Below are 18,317 nucleotides of genomic sequence, written 5' to 3'. Positions count from 1 at the left end.
AACATTTAACTTTTTTCCCCTTTGATAAAATCTTCCTGTAAGATAGGAAGAATTTTACCCCACAACTAAAAAAAAATACACAGTCTGGATTTCCAAAACTAGTCTAACTTGATGAGACCTTGCCATTACTCTTATTAGGAAACTGACTGTAATTAAAAACAAGTTGATTCCAGGGTGACCTAGGTTTTAGCAGAAGCCTTGGCTTAAACAACGCAGTTTCATCAAGCAGAAGAGACCCCTGAGAGCACAGCAACCCCAGGGGGGTCCCTGGGCCAAGACACCGTTAAACCAGTCACACCAGGTTGTGACAGCTGTGATGAGCACCCTTGGCCAAGCAGTATAAATTTTCACATCGTCCACTTATTTTTCCTTGCTCAAATCTTGGGATTTTTTCCCATTATTATTATCATCATAATCATTATTATTATTATTATTTTTCTTCATTGTGCAGCTCATTGTTGTAATCACTTTCCAGCTTCCCTTTGGCATGGAGATCTCCTAAAAGCTGCAGTTTTATCTCTGTGCAGCTTTCACCGTTCACAACAGATGTCTAGTTTGTTTAAAATATTCAACTGCTTAATGATTAATCAAGTAATTTCACCTACAAAAAAATATAATTTTATGCTATGAGGCTTAAAAATGGCATTATCTGCCAGGAAAAAAAAAGCAAAACAACTTTGTGCGCTCATTAAGAGCCCTGGAAACCAGCTGGGCTTTGTAAAACCGGGGCCTTTTATTGCGTCTGTTTTCCCCCGCTCCCTCCCTCCCCAGCAAGGTGGGGAGCAGCTTCACTGCAGCATCCCGGATCCCTGTCATCATGCCTTGTCAGAGCGATACCTTGTTTCTTAAGAAATCCTCCTCAAGGAGCCAGTCCCTGCTGTCACCTTCAGAAAGTCCCTTTTGCAGCATTTCTGCCCAGCGTTGACCCCAGGCACCGAGAGGAGGTGAAACCCAAGAGCTGGACCTGCAGTCACTGGGACCGGGACACATTTCCAGCCTGAGAAACAGGCTCGTGGGAACCTCAGGAGGTTCACCAAGGCCAAGTGCAGGGTCCTGCACTGGGTCTGCGCAACCCCTGGAATCAGCACAGGCTGGGGATGAAGGGCTGGAGAGCAGCCCTGCCGAGGAGGAGCTGAGGGTACTGGGGGATGAAAAGCCAGCCATGAGCCGGCAACGTGCGCTGGCAGCCCAGAAAGCCCTCGCACCCTGGGCTGCATCCCCAGCAGGGCGAGGGGGGGATTCTGCCCCTTTGCTCCGCTCAGGCAAGCCCCCCCTGCAGCGCTGCCTCCAGCCCCGGGGCACCAACAGCAGAGGGACACGGAGCTGTTGGAGCGGGGCCAGGGGAGGCCCCGGAGATGCTGGGAGGGCTGGAGCCCCTCTGCTGTGGGGACAGGCTGAGAGAGCTGGGGGGGTTCAGCCTGGAGAAGAGAAGGCTCCAGATTATAAGAAAGATGGGGACAAACTTTTTATCAGGGCCTGTTGCGATTGGACAAGGAGTAATGGTATTAAACTAAAAGAGGGTAGATTTAGACCAGATGTTAGGAAGAATTTTTCTTTTTATGATGAAGGTGGTGAAACACTGGCACGGGTTGCCCAGAGAGGTTGTCATGCTCCATCCCTGGAAACATTCAAGGTCAGATTGGATGGGGCTCTAGATGAACCTCATCTAGTTGAAGATGCTCATTGCAGGGCGTTGGACTAGATGGCCTTTAAAGGTCCCTTCCAACCCAAACCATTCTACGATTTGCTCCCTGGAGGCACAATATTGCTGCGATGCCATTTGTTAGGACAACTTGTCCTCAACAAGGCCTTTGCAGTTTGGCCCTGGGGTTTTGCTCCTTTGGGCTGAGCCGGGGCTAAGCAAGGTGGCAGTGCTCGTTGGTACACCCTCGAGAAATGAGCAACCAGAAGAGCATGCTGGAGAGCTGGAAACCTGCAACATCTAGTTGCCGTGAGGACACTCACGACTGATTTAATAGCGTGAGACTCAAAGTGAACTGGTTTATTTTAAGATCGCTGAGACCAAGTTTGCCTGGCTAATGCATTCTGACTTTTAGATTGAAGACGTAAATATCTTGAGACTTTGGACAGATTCTTTGGAGGACGCACAGCTCGGAGGAGGAAACCATATTCAAAAATAATACCTGGAATTGTTTCAACAGCGCTATAACTGATCTTACCAGGACCAACGGAGCAGCCAAAGTATGGCCATCTGTTTCCGCTCCCCCCTGCCCTCCCGCCTGACTTCAAACCACCCCACCAGCAGAAAATGCATTGAGCATCCCGTGGAGGAAGGACAATTCAATAAACCTAAAACCAAAAAGGAACACTTCATTTTAGCAGAGGAAGCCATAGTGACGTGACTCGCTTGGTGGCTTTTGAGGCTCTCCCCCACCTTCCAGCACTGTCACTTAGAGGTTATTTTTGCGTTTGCCATGTTACAACCACACAGATCTCGAGCCACGTGCCGCCCCAGAGCATCAGGGTGGTTAAAGAGGTCTTTGCTGCCTGCTGAGCTGAGCATGCTTCCCGGCTGGGATGTACAGGAGCCATCAAGGATTGTGCACCCCCATTCCCTCATCTCTGGGATGAGCATATGGGAGACAGGCAGAGCTCTGGCTCCGCTTCTTCCTGCTCTTGACCGCTGCCAGGGACATGCCTGGCCAGCTCTGTCCCTCCAGACGGGACACCGGGAGGGGGATCACGCTTGTCAGACTCAGTTGCTTCCCTCAGTGTTCTGGGAAACCTGTCCCGCCTCCCACCCTGGCCACCCCGTACTGGTCTGGGTAATGTTTTCTTACCGCAGCTTGGTCACAGAGTCCTTCCCTTGTGTAATTTGGCCACTGCTTAAGGAAGCCTCCAAAGAACACCTTGGTAGGAGCATCATCCCTAGCCCTGAAGGTGAAGCTGGCCACTGTGGCCATGCTGGGGACAGCCCTAGCAGCAAATACTCAGTGGAGATTCATTTTACACTGGCTCGAGGGCTTTGGCAGCCCCAATGGCTGCCGCACACAAGGAAAGGAAGCCACGCAGAAAGAGTACTCTTGGCAGGACGGCTCCGTGCACGCAGGCTCCTGCTCGTATAGAGCTGCTCTGAGTAGCAAGGGGGGGTTATTGGGGAGCTTTCTGCTGCCACCTCAAGCTGGGTCCCCACCCGAGCCCACCGAGACGCTGCACTGCTGCACCCTCCTTCAGGCGCGAGGTGAAAATGGACCTCCGGGATGGTCTTTTCAGGACCATCCTATTAAGCCATCTGTATGGCCACATTGGCAGTAGGACCATACTGCAACACAATATGTTGCCTCAGCACAGGAAGCGTGCTCAGACCCCCAGCGCTTCAGCTGATGGGGATTTTTCTTCCTTTTTCTTTTACCACTGTAAAGCTGCGCTAAGAGGCAGCTACATCCCCCAGCAGGAAGCTGTGTCTCATTAGCAGAGGTAAACAATTCTTCTGAACGTGACGAGTCAGGAGAGCATATTAAATATGTCAATATCTCAGGTTTTTTTAATCCCCGCTCCAGAACAGCGCACTGCAGCAGGAAAGGACCCCCCAGCGTGGCTCAGAGCCCTGCCGCACCCCGGCTGGCATCTCCCCTTGCTCGGGGCATCTCCTCCTCTTTGGGAGAGGAGTGGGGACCTCCTGGGCAGGTGCCCTCACCCCTCGTCCTGACCCACCCGAGCAGGCCTGAGGGCACTCCATTGATTTCCCTTGCTCAACTGGCACAGCTGCAAGTGAAAAAATAATGAAACTATAGCCGTTTGCTTTTAAAACATCAACCAAAGCATTCATTTAGTAGCCTTCCTGCTCCGGGGATGGGCTCCGGCTGCAGCCCTTCCTCCCAGCGCACGCAGAGATGGCAAAAGCCCCGCGTCGCCCATGTTAAGGCTGTAATGGGAGGAGCAAATCCCAGCACGGCACTCATGGCTTTACCGTCGGGCAGATGCGTGTCTGACAGCAAGACAATGTTGAAAACAGTAGGAGTTTTGCCCCATTTTACCAACCGCCTTCTGCTGCTTTCCCTGGCAGCCGCGCGCACACACACGACAAGACATGCTTTATTTACAGGAGTGTCCCCTTTTCTCCCCAAGGCCCCCACCGCAGCCCCTGCAAAGGAGCCCGGTGCTCACGTACAGATCAGCTGCTCGCTGTTTTGTTTTATCCCCGCTGCTGGCGGAGCAGCCTTCTGCGTTATTTACAGCGTGCTACTCACACGCTGCTCAGAAGACGGAATTATTTATGTCCTCCTGAGCTTTTCTAGGCTCCTCGGCGCTGTGGCCTCCACTCGCTGTGCAAACAGTTGCTCGCGTTCAGCGTGTGTCTCCGAGCTGCGGGGAGGCACCAAAGGCCCATTTTACAGACACAAAGCGGAGAAGGTCTAAGTACCTCCCAGGACTTTTGGCTGCCCAACTCGAGGTGGAAGAGCCCAGATTTTCCAAAGCACCTCACGTTACATGCTGTTTTCCACCTTCAAAGCAACAGCTACACTTTGCACCCAAGAGCATCCATTTGTGCAAGCCAGATCCCCTCCTCTGTTTTGCCCACATGGCACCCTAAAGCAGGTCACAAGCACTGAGACTCCAACAGATTCCCAGGTCAAAGCAAGCCCATGGTGCGGGATCAGTCCCCAGCGCCACGGACACAGGAGCAGCCTCTTCCCAGGCTCACAGCGGGGCTCTCCCAGCCCTGGGACACAACCAGCCTGCACAGACCCCGGCCCCACACCCCCTTTCTTTGACCCCCGGGTAGGAGCAGCAGCACCCTGCCCCCCGGCACAGCCCCAGTGCTGCAGGAGGTCCCCCCTGCACGCTGCCCCCCGCACACAGAACCTTCACCGACTCCCAACCACGCGCAAAGCGTTCACAAACCAAACCACAAAACCCGGCTCGGTCTTACCTTGCAAGTCCGCTGTGCTCGGGAGGGTCAGACCTCACACCCCAGCAGGGTCCTCGCCTCCAGCCATCACCTCTGAGCAGCTCCAGCTGCTTTATGACCTCCTCCTCTGCCAGGTGGCTCTGCCTCCCTGACGAGGGTCCCACCGCAGCAGAGCCCGCTGTCCTACCAATCCCTCTCCCTCCCCCATCCTCTGGACTTTGAGTCCGAGAGGGAAGTAAAGCGACAGCGAAGAGACGCTTCATATGCAAAAAAGATTTGCAGTGTGTTGCAGAGTTTTTTTGTGGATGGTACCCACTATCGCACAGCCCCACGTCATCCCCAAGGCAGGTCTGACCCACACACTCCGGAGGCAGGGGCTGCAGGGCCAGAGAGACCCCAGCTTGTAATGATGGGCTTTAACACGTGTATGCTTGAGCAATAAACCCATTGGCACGACTAACCCTGATGCTCGCCTCCAAAACGTCAACATTTGGTGCGTGACCTTGACAATACGCCCTTAATGCAGTTCAGCACGTGTGGGCGCATGCCTGTCCCCTGCAAAACATGCAAGCTTGGCCGTGCTCACTTGTGGGCAAAATTGGATGGCTGGACCTTTTCTCCCATTGCCCAGGCCTGCAGGCGAGTGACGTAGCAGCGGACATTGTCGCCTGGATGGGATGAACCATCCTTCCCTCCACGGTCCCTGCGGCTGGGCGAGGACGGTGACACCTCCTGCCTGCACCTGGGGAAGGCAGCGCGGCTTGGGAAGCGCCTGTCCCGCAGGCAGCAGGACTGCCAGGCACAGCTACGTAACTCAGCTTCTGCAAAGACAGACGTTAGGTGACAGTCCCTTCTATTTGCCATGGGTTTAGGCTTGTGGGAGTCCTGGGTTCCTTCTGGGCACTGGCAGGTGGGCACAGAGCTGCCCGTTCCCTCCCTGGTTCCTTCCCTGTCGGCTCAGGCTCTGGTTAGTTCGGGTGGGTTGAACTGCGGGGTGACCAGCAATGGTCATCGCATTGGGCTGAGCAGGTGCACCCAGAGCAACTCTGCTTGTCCCCAAGGCCAGGGTGCAGTCCTGGGGACAGCAGAGACAGCAGGAGCACAAATCTCTGCTCTCTCTGCTACTGCCCAGTCCTGCCCCAGCTCGGAGATGAGGAAATCTGTTTTCCCTCCTCCAGCTGTGCTCCGAGGCGCTGGGGTGACAGTGTGTCCCCAGCCCATTTGGCATCAGGAGCCATCAGAGGCATGGATGTGCTTCGGGGATTTCAGCCATTCGGTTTTCGCAAGGGAGCAGGGGTGGGCGCAGCTTTCTGTAGGCTTGTAACTCGGCCAAGCTTAAGTGAAGTTTCTCAGAGACCATCTCAGGGAACGAAAACTCTATGAGAACTGCCCCCGTGCCAAACTGAAAGGCTCTTTCCCAAAGGGCCTGTCAAAGGGAACAGCTCAGCTGTTCTTGTAGCAAAGCAAAGCCACCTCTTTCTGTCTTAAATTCATGCTCAGAAACAGCATCACCCAGAGCCAAACCCCCAGCAAACTCCAGTGCAGCCCAGCAGGTAATATTTGACACGAGCAGCTAAAACCAGGGCCCCATAATGTTGCAAGCTCGTCTGCCTGCCTGCGATGCCCACGCGATGCCCAGCCATTGCCGCCTTCTCTCGTGACCATTGTTGTTGTTCCAGGAGAACCCGTACCTGTGCAGCGATGAGTGCGATGCCTCCAACCCGGACCTGGCCCACCCGCCCAAACTCATGTTCGACAGCGAGGACGAAGGGCTGGCCACGTACTGGCAGAGCGTGACGTGGCGCCGGTACCCGGAGCCGCTGCTGGCCAACATCACGTTGTCCTGGAACAAGAGCATAGAGCTGACAGATGACATCGTGATAACCTTCGAGTACGGCCGGCCCACCATCATGATGCTGGAGAAGTCGCTGGACAATGGGAGGACTTGGCACCCGTACCAATATTACGCAGATGACTGCATGGAGGCCTTCAGCATGCCAGCACGGAGGGTCCGGGACCTCTCCACCACCAGTGCCAACAGGGTCCTCTGCACAGAGGAGTATTCCCGCTGGGCGGGCTCCAAAAAAGAGAAGACCGTCCGGTTTGAGGTGAGGGACCGCTTTGCCATTTTTGCTGGCCCCGACCTCAAGAACATGGACAACTTGTACACCCGGCTGGAGAGCGCCAAAGGGCTCAAGGACTTCTTCACCGTGACCGACTTGCGGATGAGACTGCTGAGACCGGCCTTGGGGGGCACCTACGTGCAGCGGGAGAACTTGTACAAGTACTTCTATGCCGTCTCCAACATTGAAGTCACCGGCAGGTAACTGTGTTTCTTTGGGCGCCTCTTCTCAGAGGGATGAGAAGAGGGTTACTGCTAGAAAACTAAGCCATCAGCGTTTCTGTCGACCGATAAGATTATCAGTGTTTCTCCCTGTAATACCCTCTCTCCCCGGGCAGGGCAGCATCGGTAACGAAACAGATGTGTCCTTGCAGAGAATGGCCGGGGCACCTCCATGGCTGTGTCTGAGAGAAGGGCTGTGTCCTCCCGGAGCTGGTGTGGGGGGAGCTGGGACATGGCTTGGATGGATGGTCGGGGTCCGAGTTCCCTCCGGTGCCCCGTCCCCAGCTGTGCAAACACGGGCAGCTTCTGCCCAAAAATCCCAGGGGTGACAGTAGTGTATCTGGTGGGGTGAGGAATGATGCTCGCCCCACTAAAGTCCAGCTCGCTTCCAGTAGAAGCAGGATGGGCCATCCCACGTCAGTCCTGCACCCCCGGAGCAGCCCCAGCTCCGGCAGATGACGTTTTGGGTGAGGGTAAACCCCCCGACAGACCTGGGGCAGGGGAAGGCAGGAGGGGGTTTGTTTCTCCGGGTTTTTGTTTTTCATTTCTCTGTACGATGCCATATGTTATGTTATGACATCAACCAAAAAAGCAAAGTAAGGTGGAAAAATGCCGAGATGGCTAATTTCCCATCCAGCTTGTGGATTCAGCTTGTGCGAGACTTTCAGGCGAGAGGGGAAAAATATCTCCCCATCACCCACCCCGCGCTAACAAGAATCACCACAGCGACAGAGGAGCCGTTTGTCTCGGTTCCAAACCATTTGCTTCTGAGACGTGCAAGCAAAAAAAGTTTTGCAGGTGCCACCGAGGCTGGCTTTGAACGGGCTCCAAGGGGAAGGAAGCTGCAGCGAGGGACGGGAGAGCCCTTTGCTCTGGCGGGGGGCGGCAGGAGGCAGCGGTGAGGGCAGCAGTGGGCAGAGGCGCTTGGTGGCCTGGCTGGGATGAGCCACGGTGCCTCTTGGCTCGGCTGGCAGCGTGTCGGGGCGCCCACTGCCAGGATTGCTCAGGGAGGAGCCCTGGGGAGCTCGGGCGGGATTTTGGGTTTCGATGCATTTTGCTTCTGTATAAATATGTGCAGAGAGACGTTTCACCCCTGGCCATAGGAAGCATTGCCAGGTGTACTAAACATCCACGGTCCTAAAACGCTCAGGACAGGGCAAAATAGCAAAGGAAAGAGGGTGAAAGGAAAGCAGGAACAGGGGAGAGGAAAGGCCAGCACGTTGCCTTCCCCTCCACCCAGACACAGCCAGTCCTGCCCCCCGCACCCCAGGCTGCCAGCAGGGACGCTTGGTGTTAGTGACAGCGGTGGCAAAGCCACAGGGATCAGTTCCCAGCCAAAGGCCACGCCGAGCGGGGCGGCTGGCACGAAGGGTTGGAGCTGGTGCATCAATTTATTCGGGCTGGTTCGACTCTGGGGCTGAAACAGGGACACAGAGTTTTCAGCTCAGAAAGTGGTAAATTAAGATTAAATGTCTGATGCCCTTGTGCAACGACCTTCGGCTTCCAAGCACGGAGGTAACGGTGCAGGTAACCAAGGACTTTGCACCTACAGCAGCTTCAGGGGACCTGATGCTTTGAGGCACGTGTTGAAATACTGTCGGTGCCCCATGAATGCCTTCCTCCCCAGAGGCTGTTACCTTTTCTGCCTGGCTTCTGCAGGACGTGCCACTTCAGTACTTCTGAATTCTGGCCGTGCTGGGGGGATTCTCCACAAACCAGCGCCTTGCTGGCTGTCAGCGGTCTTCCTCCCCCCCACCAGTCCCCCAGTGTGTTTTGAACTCACTGTCCAAATTCAATACCATTTAATAGCAGCAGAAATTTCTGCAAGAGATAAAATCCCTACAAACTTTGTGAAAAGAGGTAACTAGGGCAGGGGAGGAAAGCCCCTTCAAACACCCCTGGGAGGAGGCGGGGGGGTGGGACACAACCCCTGCGAGACATCCGAGAATCCACAGCGCTGACGCAGGAGGGTCGGGCTGCGAACGCCCGGTGGAAGCTGCAATGCTGCTTTTTTTTCTGCTGGGGCCAGAACCAGACGGGTCAGGGTTTGTTGGCCGATTCCTGGCGGCCCCCCCAGCGCTGGCGCGCTGCCGGCGTGGCCGCCTGCCCGTGGCTGCTGCAGAGCAGCGGCTCCGCTCGCCTCCGCTCCCCCCTTGGCTCCGCTTGCCGAGAGCTGCCCCACAGCCGCTGCTCCGATGCAGCAGGGCCTCTGGGAGGAGAGGGCTTTTCCTTGGCCAGGGACAAAGAAAACTCTAAAAATCTGCTTTTTCCAGCCCAAACTCCAAGTCCTGAGCTACAGCAAGACCCAGGTTTGCACAGCTCTCCCCAGCTGTCCCTGCTCGCTGAGACAGTCCCCAGAAGAAGGGGATGCTCATCCTGGACGAGGACGACATCACGACATCAATGCCTGTCCTGGGCTGACCCTTCCAGCACCGATGGGCACAGGGGAGGGCAGAACGGCCGGCTGAGGAGCTGTGGATAAGTGGTGTGTAAGGTGGAGAAGCTTCATGTGAATTAACTCTGCTCCTGTGATTATTCCGGTCCCAGCAAGCAGGTTTTTTCACTGGAAAGCAATCTAATTCCAGCTGTAAGCAAAGCCAGTTACGGTGCAGGGACTAAAACCAAATTAAATCTTGTGTGTGGCTCAACAAGGGGTGGGTTATTGAGAGGAAGACAGGAGAAATCAATGTGAGCCTGACAGGAGCGCTGCGCAGGGAAGGGGGGAGGCAGGGCGGGCAGGGCTGGGGGCACACCGTGCCTCTTCCAGGACATGGGCACGATCATGTTCAAGGAACAGGAGGAAAGTGCCTAGATAAAATGGGGGGTGGCGTTAGGGATCCACTACAGGGGTCGTGGAAAATGAGAGGGAAGGTGATTGTAAAGAACTGAATGCTCAAAGGCAAAAAGCAGCCAGAAAAATCCCACCAGGAGAGCAGAGGAGCCCGTGACTTACAGATGTGAGCAGCCCCGGGAGGTCGGAGGAGCAGTGCCCGGCCGCGGTGTGTGGCATCGGAGGAGCAGTGTGTGCCACTGGAGCGCGTGGCATCGCCTGTGCCCCCTCTGCCTCCCACCAAGGAAGAGCCTTCACCACGATCTCCCAGAGCTTTTGGGAAAAGCAAAGAGATGGAGCAAAGGCCACGGAGAGAAGGGGAAGGAGTTTGCTGCCTTCTCTCCTCCTGTAGGCCAGATGGACTGAGGGGGTTCGAGAGTTTGCCAGGATCTCCAGAGGGTCTGGTGAATCCTGAGGGCCATGGCTCCCTTCCCGGTTTTGGTGCAATAGGCTGGTGCTTCAGGGTCCCCTCTGCTCGCTCCGTCTGCATCTCCTACTCCCACAACCTCAGTCAGGTCCGTTTCTCCGTTCATGGCTGGCAGTTTATTTTTACTCTCTTTCTTCTTGGTATCTTTTTCTTGTCTTTCTTTTTTTTTTTCTTCTTCTTCCATCCTGTCCCTATTGATCTGCAGAGTAACTGGAGATGCAGAGGACTCAAGACAGGAATAGACACAAGCAAGCCCTTGGCCTGTGTGCCTGTGCTCCTGCCAGCCAGGTGGGGAAGGGAAGCGGAAAGTCTTCTCCCCGCAGATCTCTATTCACCACCTAGTTTTCTCCTTGGTGCAGCAACGGGCTCGGTCGTCTTCTCGGGAATGGGTGAATGAGCTTTCCTGGCTGTCAGGACTGACAGTGGGCGCAATGAAAGCCGGTGGTTCTCTTTCCATTACACACCGTGTCTCTCTGGAGTAATTTTTTCCCCTTCATAACGTCAGTCACCACAGTGCTCAGCAGGGCACGATCCATCACAGAGACATTAATAAGCCATAATTGAAGTTAATGTGCCATGGCCAGGACATGTGGATCCAGTTAGGAGAAATCAGATTGAGCAGAAGCGAATCAATTTTAGGCTGATTATTAAGATTTCTCTCTTTGGTCCTCCCCTGCCCCAGTGCACGCTCTTCTGTCTGTCTGTCCTGCCAGTAACGAGCAGTCCCTGGAGGAAGGCAGGCAATACCCACCACCGAGCAGCTCCGTGTAGCAGTGCCTCAGCTCGGGCTTTGCTCGAGCCAAAAAGGCTCCAACAAGAAGATGAGGTTTCCAGTTTTGTAACGGCGTTTCCTTTCCTCTCTTCACCAGTTGCTTTTCTGAGGGTTTCTTTGGCTTCTCTTTTGCTTACACAAAAGAATTGAAGGGAAAGGCCCTCTGCGCTCCCCTGCCTTGATCCCTGCCTTCCCCTTGTGCGGTTGTCGGTGCCATGCACCGATGCTCTCGGGGAGGCTTTGCTCTCCACGTGACTTGGAGTGAAGAGTTTGCGCTAGCAGAGCAGAATGAATTTGCCCAGCCACTATCCTGGTGCCAACAGCCAGGATCAGGCGCTCCAGACCTGGAGGATCAAGGCCATCCCCCAAAGCACCTCCTCCAATAAATCAAGCTGGTTAATTGTCAATGGTACCCACATGCAAGGGATACATTTTTCTACATTCTTGGTGACTTTTGAGGTGTTGCGTTGCTGTTTGTTAGACATGAAGCAATTCCTGTTCAGCCTGCTGCTGCCTCCTGTTCTGTCCCTCAGGCCAGTGCAATGACGGCAGCTCAGCACACTTCTCCTGTGATGTAGCTCAGCTCGAACTGGGGGTGCCAGTGCAAAGCGCGTCCCTGTTGCCCCCAGGCTGCTTTGCCCTGCTTGGACATTCCTTCTTCTGGTTCTGTTGGTGAAGTTGTTGGAGAGCCTCCGGTCGATCTTGACTTCTCCAACAAAGCTCTCTCTAGAAGGGAGGAAAGCAGCAGGTTTGGTCCATGGGACAGCCTCTTGTTGAGGGTCTTAGAGTTTGTGTAATGACCAGTGCCCCCATTAAGCGTCTTTCCCTGAGGGTGCGACCTGCCAGCTGCACCACCGCAGCTTCCCCAGGGGGGACAGGCAGGGACTGGGGTAAATCGTCTCTGAGAGCGTGAGCTTACCCAGCTGAGCTTGCCCAGCCCCAGTGCTGGAGCATCCCCCCCCAAAAAAGCCACAGGATCACCCAAACATCCCCCAAGAACTAGCCCAACGCCCCTGCAGCCAGCCTCCGCCCACGCTCAGCAGCTTTGGGAAGGCCCCAAAACCCAGGGTGAGCACCGCCTGCGCCTGGCCCCGCTCCTTCCCCCGCAGCTCCTGGCAGCCCGGCTTCGGGTCCCAGGAGGTAACAGCATCCTCGTGTCAAGGACGGCCAAGTCTGCACCAACCCTGCACCGCATTCCTCGGCCCGTCCTCGCCTCCGTGCTGGGCAGCCCCCGAGAGCTGGATGGCTGAATTTCCCTGGCATTCCTCCAGGCTGGAATTAGCTTGAGTTCGAGCAAAATCTTGCTCTTGGTCATATAGTTAAATTAAGTTAATGCCCAGCAACTGTTTGCTTGGTTTTCCTTGAGTCTCGTAAAGGTTTATACTCCCACTGCAGCAAGATGGAGGAGAAACTTGCTGAGTGGGAGGGAGGGAGCTAGCGAGAAAGCCAGAGAGCTCCTCCTTCCCCCAGACACTCGTGACACTTTGTCAATAGCCGGAGACGGATGCCCAAGGTCCTATTACCTGCTCCCGGCTTCGGTTTGTGAAGGTTTTTATTTCCCCTCCGATTTTGTTGCCGAGTTGCGTCCGGCCCTGAGCGGATAATAGAATTTCATCGATAGACTGAGAAGGTGATGTATGTTAAAGCACTTAATATAAAGAGACTTCTACAGGAGCCCAAATTCAATTTGGCCAATGAACTCAATTGCAGACATTATTGCATTCCAGGAGAAAGACCAAGAGCATTTATACACATTACTCTGCAAATATTTATGTTCACCTATCCCTGTGATGTCCTCTTCACCCTTCCTCCCTTCTGTTGCCCGACCCCCTAATGGGGAAGTTTGGTTTCGTGTTTGCTTTTTAAGACAGCTTTGAATGTAAATAATGTTCCACCAGTCAGCAGGATCCTGACAGCTGGTGAGTGTCAACTTATTTAAAATAAATAGCCTCTCGAATGGGAACAGCCAGCTAACGTGCGCTCCACTTTGGCATCTTTTAAATTGTCTTGTCTTTGCAACCCAAACCTCAAATCATTTCGAAGGGCAGCGAGGAGGGTTCCTCCCCGCCGGGAGGGCTCATCCATCCCTACCACACAACCAAAAGTGAGAACCCGCAAGGGAAGAAAAAGCTCTCACAACGTGTCCCTCTGACCTAACCCAGGGGTTGTTTTTTTTTCAGTGTTTTGGCTCTGCAAAAAGCAGTGAAACCCAGAAGCCTCTTTCCCTGCTTAAAAAGAAACAATGCAGTAAAATGGCTTTTCCTCCCCCTTCGGCCCCTGGACCGCAGGCTCAGTTTCGCTCCCAGCCCTGCTCCTGGCATGAATGAGCCACCACTTCTTCAGCCCTTTCAGCCCAGCTCCGGCCACTGGCAGTAGTGAACCTCTGCCGGAGCGATCTCCCAGCAAGGCGAATGCTAATATAACTGCTCGCCACAAAGGGATGGTGCTTCTTCCACGGCCCAGCCATTAGAAGTTATTTTTACCTGCTTCTACATGCACAGATGGGCCAGAAACAATCCAAGCTCAGCGCCCGTTACGCTTTGCCCAAAAGATTTGCTCCCTGCTTTTGCTGAGCTGCCAAAACAGTTGCAAAGAAGCAGGTAAAAAGTGGGTAAGTCATGGCCAGGCAGCTGCCGGAGCGTGCTGCGAGCAACGGCTGGGGATGACAATAGAAAGATGGAGAAGAGTTATTCATGTTTCCCCGAGAGCTGAGATCAGTTGAAACATCGTTTTCCTCAGGGACAGAGAGGAAAGAGCTCCCTTCAAACACATCGTCCCATGAGACTCATTAAAGGCTCATCAATTACAGTGAGAGCAAACAATTCAGGGGAAAGCTATCATAAGCCTTCCTTCGGATGGCAGTCATTAGCAGCTCTCTGCCGTGCACTGCGCTCCCCAACCCAGCTCAGGCGAGCAGAAAGGGAGCAGGGGGGTACCACTGCCAAGGCGGTGGTGGGGGGAAAGCAGGAGCCCGGTGGCCTGGGAGCCAGCAGGAGGAGACCACAGCATCCCTGAGGCCATGCAGCCAGGAGGGGACCACAGCATCCCTAGGGCCATGCAGCCGTGCAGTGGCATCCTCATGGCAAGCACAAGGTGGAGAAGAGACCACAGGCTGGACTGGAAGGAGACTTGGAGAGAAGTCCACTGTAGTGGACTTCTGTTGCCCCATGTCTTCACCCAGGCTCTATTTTAAGGAGCTTGGGGCAAGGCAGGATTGGGCCACGGTGGGAGCTGGGTGAGAGGTGCATGGGGGTGGAGCAGATCTCTGGGTCTCCACCTGGCAAGCGGTTCCTCCAGGAACCCCCGTCAGGCCTGAGCTGGGGGTGCTGGCACCCCAAGGCTGGCTCAGCCCCATGGGGAGGGAGAGGGATGAAGAAGTGCCTCTGCCTTTCTCTGCCTTAATTCCCTGCTCTGCAAAGTGGGGTTATGGAAAGAAAAGAGGTTGTAAAAGACATAAGGATCCTTGGAAGGAAAGCAAAGGGCTGGGGTGGCTTCTTAAAATTATTTCAGAAGTCACTATTAAGGAAAGCTCAGGGGCAGTGGCTGCTTTCCCACTCCCAGCACAGCTCCTGCAGGTTTGCGGCACCCACCCCCGCCTGCACCCCCTTCCGAAGCCTGCGCACGGGCATCTCCTTCCCTCGCACACGGGCTTGGCACCAGACGCCTCTCCAACCGCTCGCTGCTGTGACCTCCAGGATGCTGACTTGGAGAAATGCAGGGATGGCAAACTGTTCTTTATGGCTGTAAAGAAAAAGAAAAAAAGGACACTTTCCTGTAAACTTTCCTTGGCACTCCAAGCTCCGAGATGTTCCCTGGTGGAGGCATTGGCAGCGTCTGACCACACTGCACCACTCTGAGGGAAGGCAGCAGCTGAACGACCTCCACTAAAATAAACTCTTAAATACCCTTTTGTGCAAACGGCAACATCTTGGACCACACGTCGCTCCGGCCACTTTTGCTGGGAATGGTGTGAGCCAGTTTCTATTTAATGCAAAATGCAGTTGCGTGCACACCTGTGAACAGCCCAGCCCCGGACTTGGGTGTCCCCAGGCCACGGTGGGTGCCTGTGGGTGCTGTACCTCCCGCTGGGGCTGCGCTCCTCCAGGCTGTGCCCCACCACGGCTGAATCCTGTGTGAGCTCTGAATGCTCACCGAGAAACAGCAGCGTCACCGCTAGCCTTGACCCATGAGCTAGAGAGGAGAAACGCTCCCAGCTCTTCAGGTCTCCTCCGGAGCCAAAGAGACCATATTGCAACCAGCACTTTGCTGGAGCAGCCCCGGGACTGGAGCGGGGCCATCGCTGCCTTCTGCAGGACACAGCACAGGTGTCTGCCCCACTGCTGCTCTTTAAGCCTCATTGCTAAGTAGCTCCTAACCTTTCCCTTCATCCTCTCTTTCCTGCGATGGCTGGCCGCCCGAGGAAGATGAGCCGAGGCAAGCAGGACTAGCGGCTCCCGCCCAGGGGACCGGGCTAATGTCATTTACTCCGGTCTCCACCAGCTGGATCTTGGCTGGGGAAAGACGTCGTGCACAGACCATTGGCGAGCACACGTCCTTGGGCTGCGGGCCCGGAGGAGGAGGAGGCAGAGAAGCCTGAAGAAGGGGTTAAAGCCGAGCCGCGAGCAGCAGGGAGGCCTGGATGCAGAAACCTTTGCACAAAATGGGGTTGGCAATCGGGGCTGGCTGACGGCGCTTGGCTGTTCGCTATTAAATAATGCAGCCTGATTGATTGGGCTGAAAAGTGCTGTGTTGCAGGGTCAGCTCGCTGGGGTTATAGTTCTCTGCTTAGATTGATGAGCCTCAAAGGTCGAATTCAGAAAGCAATTCCCCGGTAAAATGGATCCTTTGGATAACAAAACTTTTGCACAGTGGCGAAGGGCTGAACAGTGAGAAATATAAGTGACCCGGGCGCAGGCAGGCAGGGTGACCGGCTGCCTCTGCTTTCTTGTTAAGTTTCCTTGTTTACACCAATTAGGAAGCGAGGGTCTCCCCTGGGAAGAGCAGTGCCCCATCACCCCTACAGGCAGTGGCTGGGGATGGCCATGAGCATACACCCCATCCCGCGGGCAGAGCTGATGTCTCCACTCGGGACTGGTGGGGTCAAGGACATGTGCCTCCACATCGTCCCGGACTTCAGAGAAAACAAGGGCAATGCCAGGCCCTGCCTTCTTTTACCCCCCTCCCCTGGGGCTCTTAAACTCCCCCTCGGCTGGATTTGAAGGCTGCATCCTGCAGCTGGTTCCCGTCCCCCCGCTCCCACCAGCGATGAGAGGGCGGAGAGCTGCATTTCCCAGACGCTGTTGCTCCGATTCAGGCTGGGCCCAGAGCGGCAGCGGTGAAGCTTTGACCTGCTTTAACCCACTACCTTGCCTGCTCTGCTCTGGTATGCTCATTTTGAAGCGAGAGAAGGAGGCCGTGCTGGGCGGACGCTGAATAATTCAGAGTCAGGCTCCGCAGCACCCCAGGGCTGGGCATCGCCTCTGCAAAGGGCTGGGATGGCTCAGCCAAAATCCTTCCTCAGCAGAGGCAGAGGGGACACGGAGCGGCTGAAATAGAGCATCCCTCCTGTGTAGGTACCAGCCAAAGCTGCTTCCTTCCGCCGGACGCTCGGATTCACAGCTTGGTCCCAGGGTACCGATGCTCGGAGGCTGTTAGTGCTTTCAGCCGTGACATGGCATCTCCAGCTCTCGCTGAGACACAGATTCAAGTGGAGCATGCTGAGTGTGTCTGCCTCTGCTCCATGGACCACATCTTCTTCCTTCCTCTCTTTTAGAGACTGCAATATTCCCTCCCTGCTTGGTCAGAGACAGGGCAGGGTTGTAAGACGAGGAGAGAGACCGTTCATCCAGCTTACGCTTAGCCTCTGAGCGGGGTTTGCTAGAATTAAGGACAGGGAGGGGAGGAGGGGGGGAAAAAATCATACGTGAGGTCAGCTTATCCAGCCATGCGTGAGGAGGAGCACTGCAAAGCGGCCTCAGCGGGTCAGGCAGGAGGCTGGGGAGCATCTCGGGGGGCTCCAAGGGAGAGCGGGGGAGGCACCAGGAGCATGCGCGGCGCTGGGAGGGACCCGGCTCACGGCTCCCAGCCTAATCCAGGTTGTTTATCCCAGTGCAGACAGAGCATGAGAAGAAGCAGGCCATGTTTCCTCTATCTTCTCTGCAAGCGGGTCGTTCCCCTCAGCTCTGCAGCTCTCGTGCAATTAGTCCTGTAAAACGAAGCGCTCCCGGTCAGGCTTCTCTACGCAGTCACATAAGGCACAGCATTACTGTCTTCTAATGGTTCTGCTTCTGAGGGTGTAAATTATTACACAAAGCAGTGAAACAATGGTGGGTTATGCTAGGGACCCACTGTCTGGAACGAAATGAGAGGTTTTGGTCCCCAAAGTCTCTGTCTGATGGTCTCAGCTCGGGCCCAGGAATTGCTAGAGCCACATGTGAGTTATGGGCTCAGCCTCTGTGCTCTGCGCAAGTCACCTCCAGAGTCTGAGCGACAGGAATTATTGTGCACAGAGATAATTATTCCCTGCATGCTGCACTACAGCTCATTAAAAGTTTGTTAATGGTTGCAAATTGCTGAATAGTGGTTTTAGTTGTTGCTGTTCTCTGATGAGGCGGGGACTAAAAGGCAGATTCTGATGGTGACTCGTTCTCTGTGTTATTTTGGTCACAGCAGGCTGGGGCTGCGCTGCACGGAGGCAAAAGGGGTTGTGTTGGGCAACTTCACACCATGGGAGAAAACACTCCTATCTTTAGCTCACTGAGCAGGGGCCGAGCGGCCAAGTCCCAGCAGTGTCAGCCATGCTCCTCCAGCCCAGGCTGTCCTCCCTGCCTCCGAGTAAATGCCTACATCTGAGCTAATCACCCAGATTTCTGCAGCAGCCTGAAACGCGTGACTCCTTCCTGGAGTCTCAGCCGGAGATGCTGACTTACCATTAAATGGCTTGTGCTTCCACAGTTGGATGGTGGGAGTAAAGTGTCTCTCATCTTGGAATAGAGCATGCAGATCCAGCCTGGGCGAGGACACGGACATCGTAACCCCAGCAGCGGGGAAAACAGCTGAGTTCAGTGAAAA

At 54.9% G+C, this 18,317-nt stretch overlaps 1 protein-coding gene across 4 annotated transcripts in view; it reads left to right on the top strand.

Annotated features, from left to right (window-relative positions):
* Window positions 1–18,317, top strand: part of NTNG2 (netrin G2) — a 51,775-nt gene that overhangs the window by 17,135 nt on the left and 16,323 nt on the right. For all 4 annotated transcript variants that reach the window (XM_074608321.1, XM_074608322.1, XM_074608323.1 and 1 more), the window contains exon 3: window positions 6,553–7,196. In XM_074608321.1, the coding sequence (XP_074464422.1) occupies window positions 6,553–7,196 (644 nt within the window). The remainder of the gene's footprint in view (window positions 1–6,552; window positions 7,197–18,317) is intronic.

The sequence above is a fragment of the Larus michahellis genome, chromosome 15 (genome assembly GCF_964199755.1).
Source record: "Larus michahellis chromosome 15, bLarMic1.1, whole genome shotgun sequence".
Taxonomy (NCBI): domain Eukaryota; kingdom Metazoa; phylum Chordata; class Aves; order Charadriiformes; family Laridae; genus Larus; species Larus michahellis.
The sequence above is the reverse complement of the archived record's forward strand: the minus strand, read 5'-3'. Positions and strand labels throughout refer to the sequence as shown.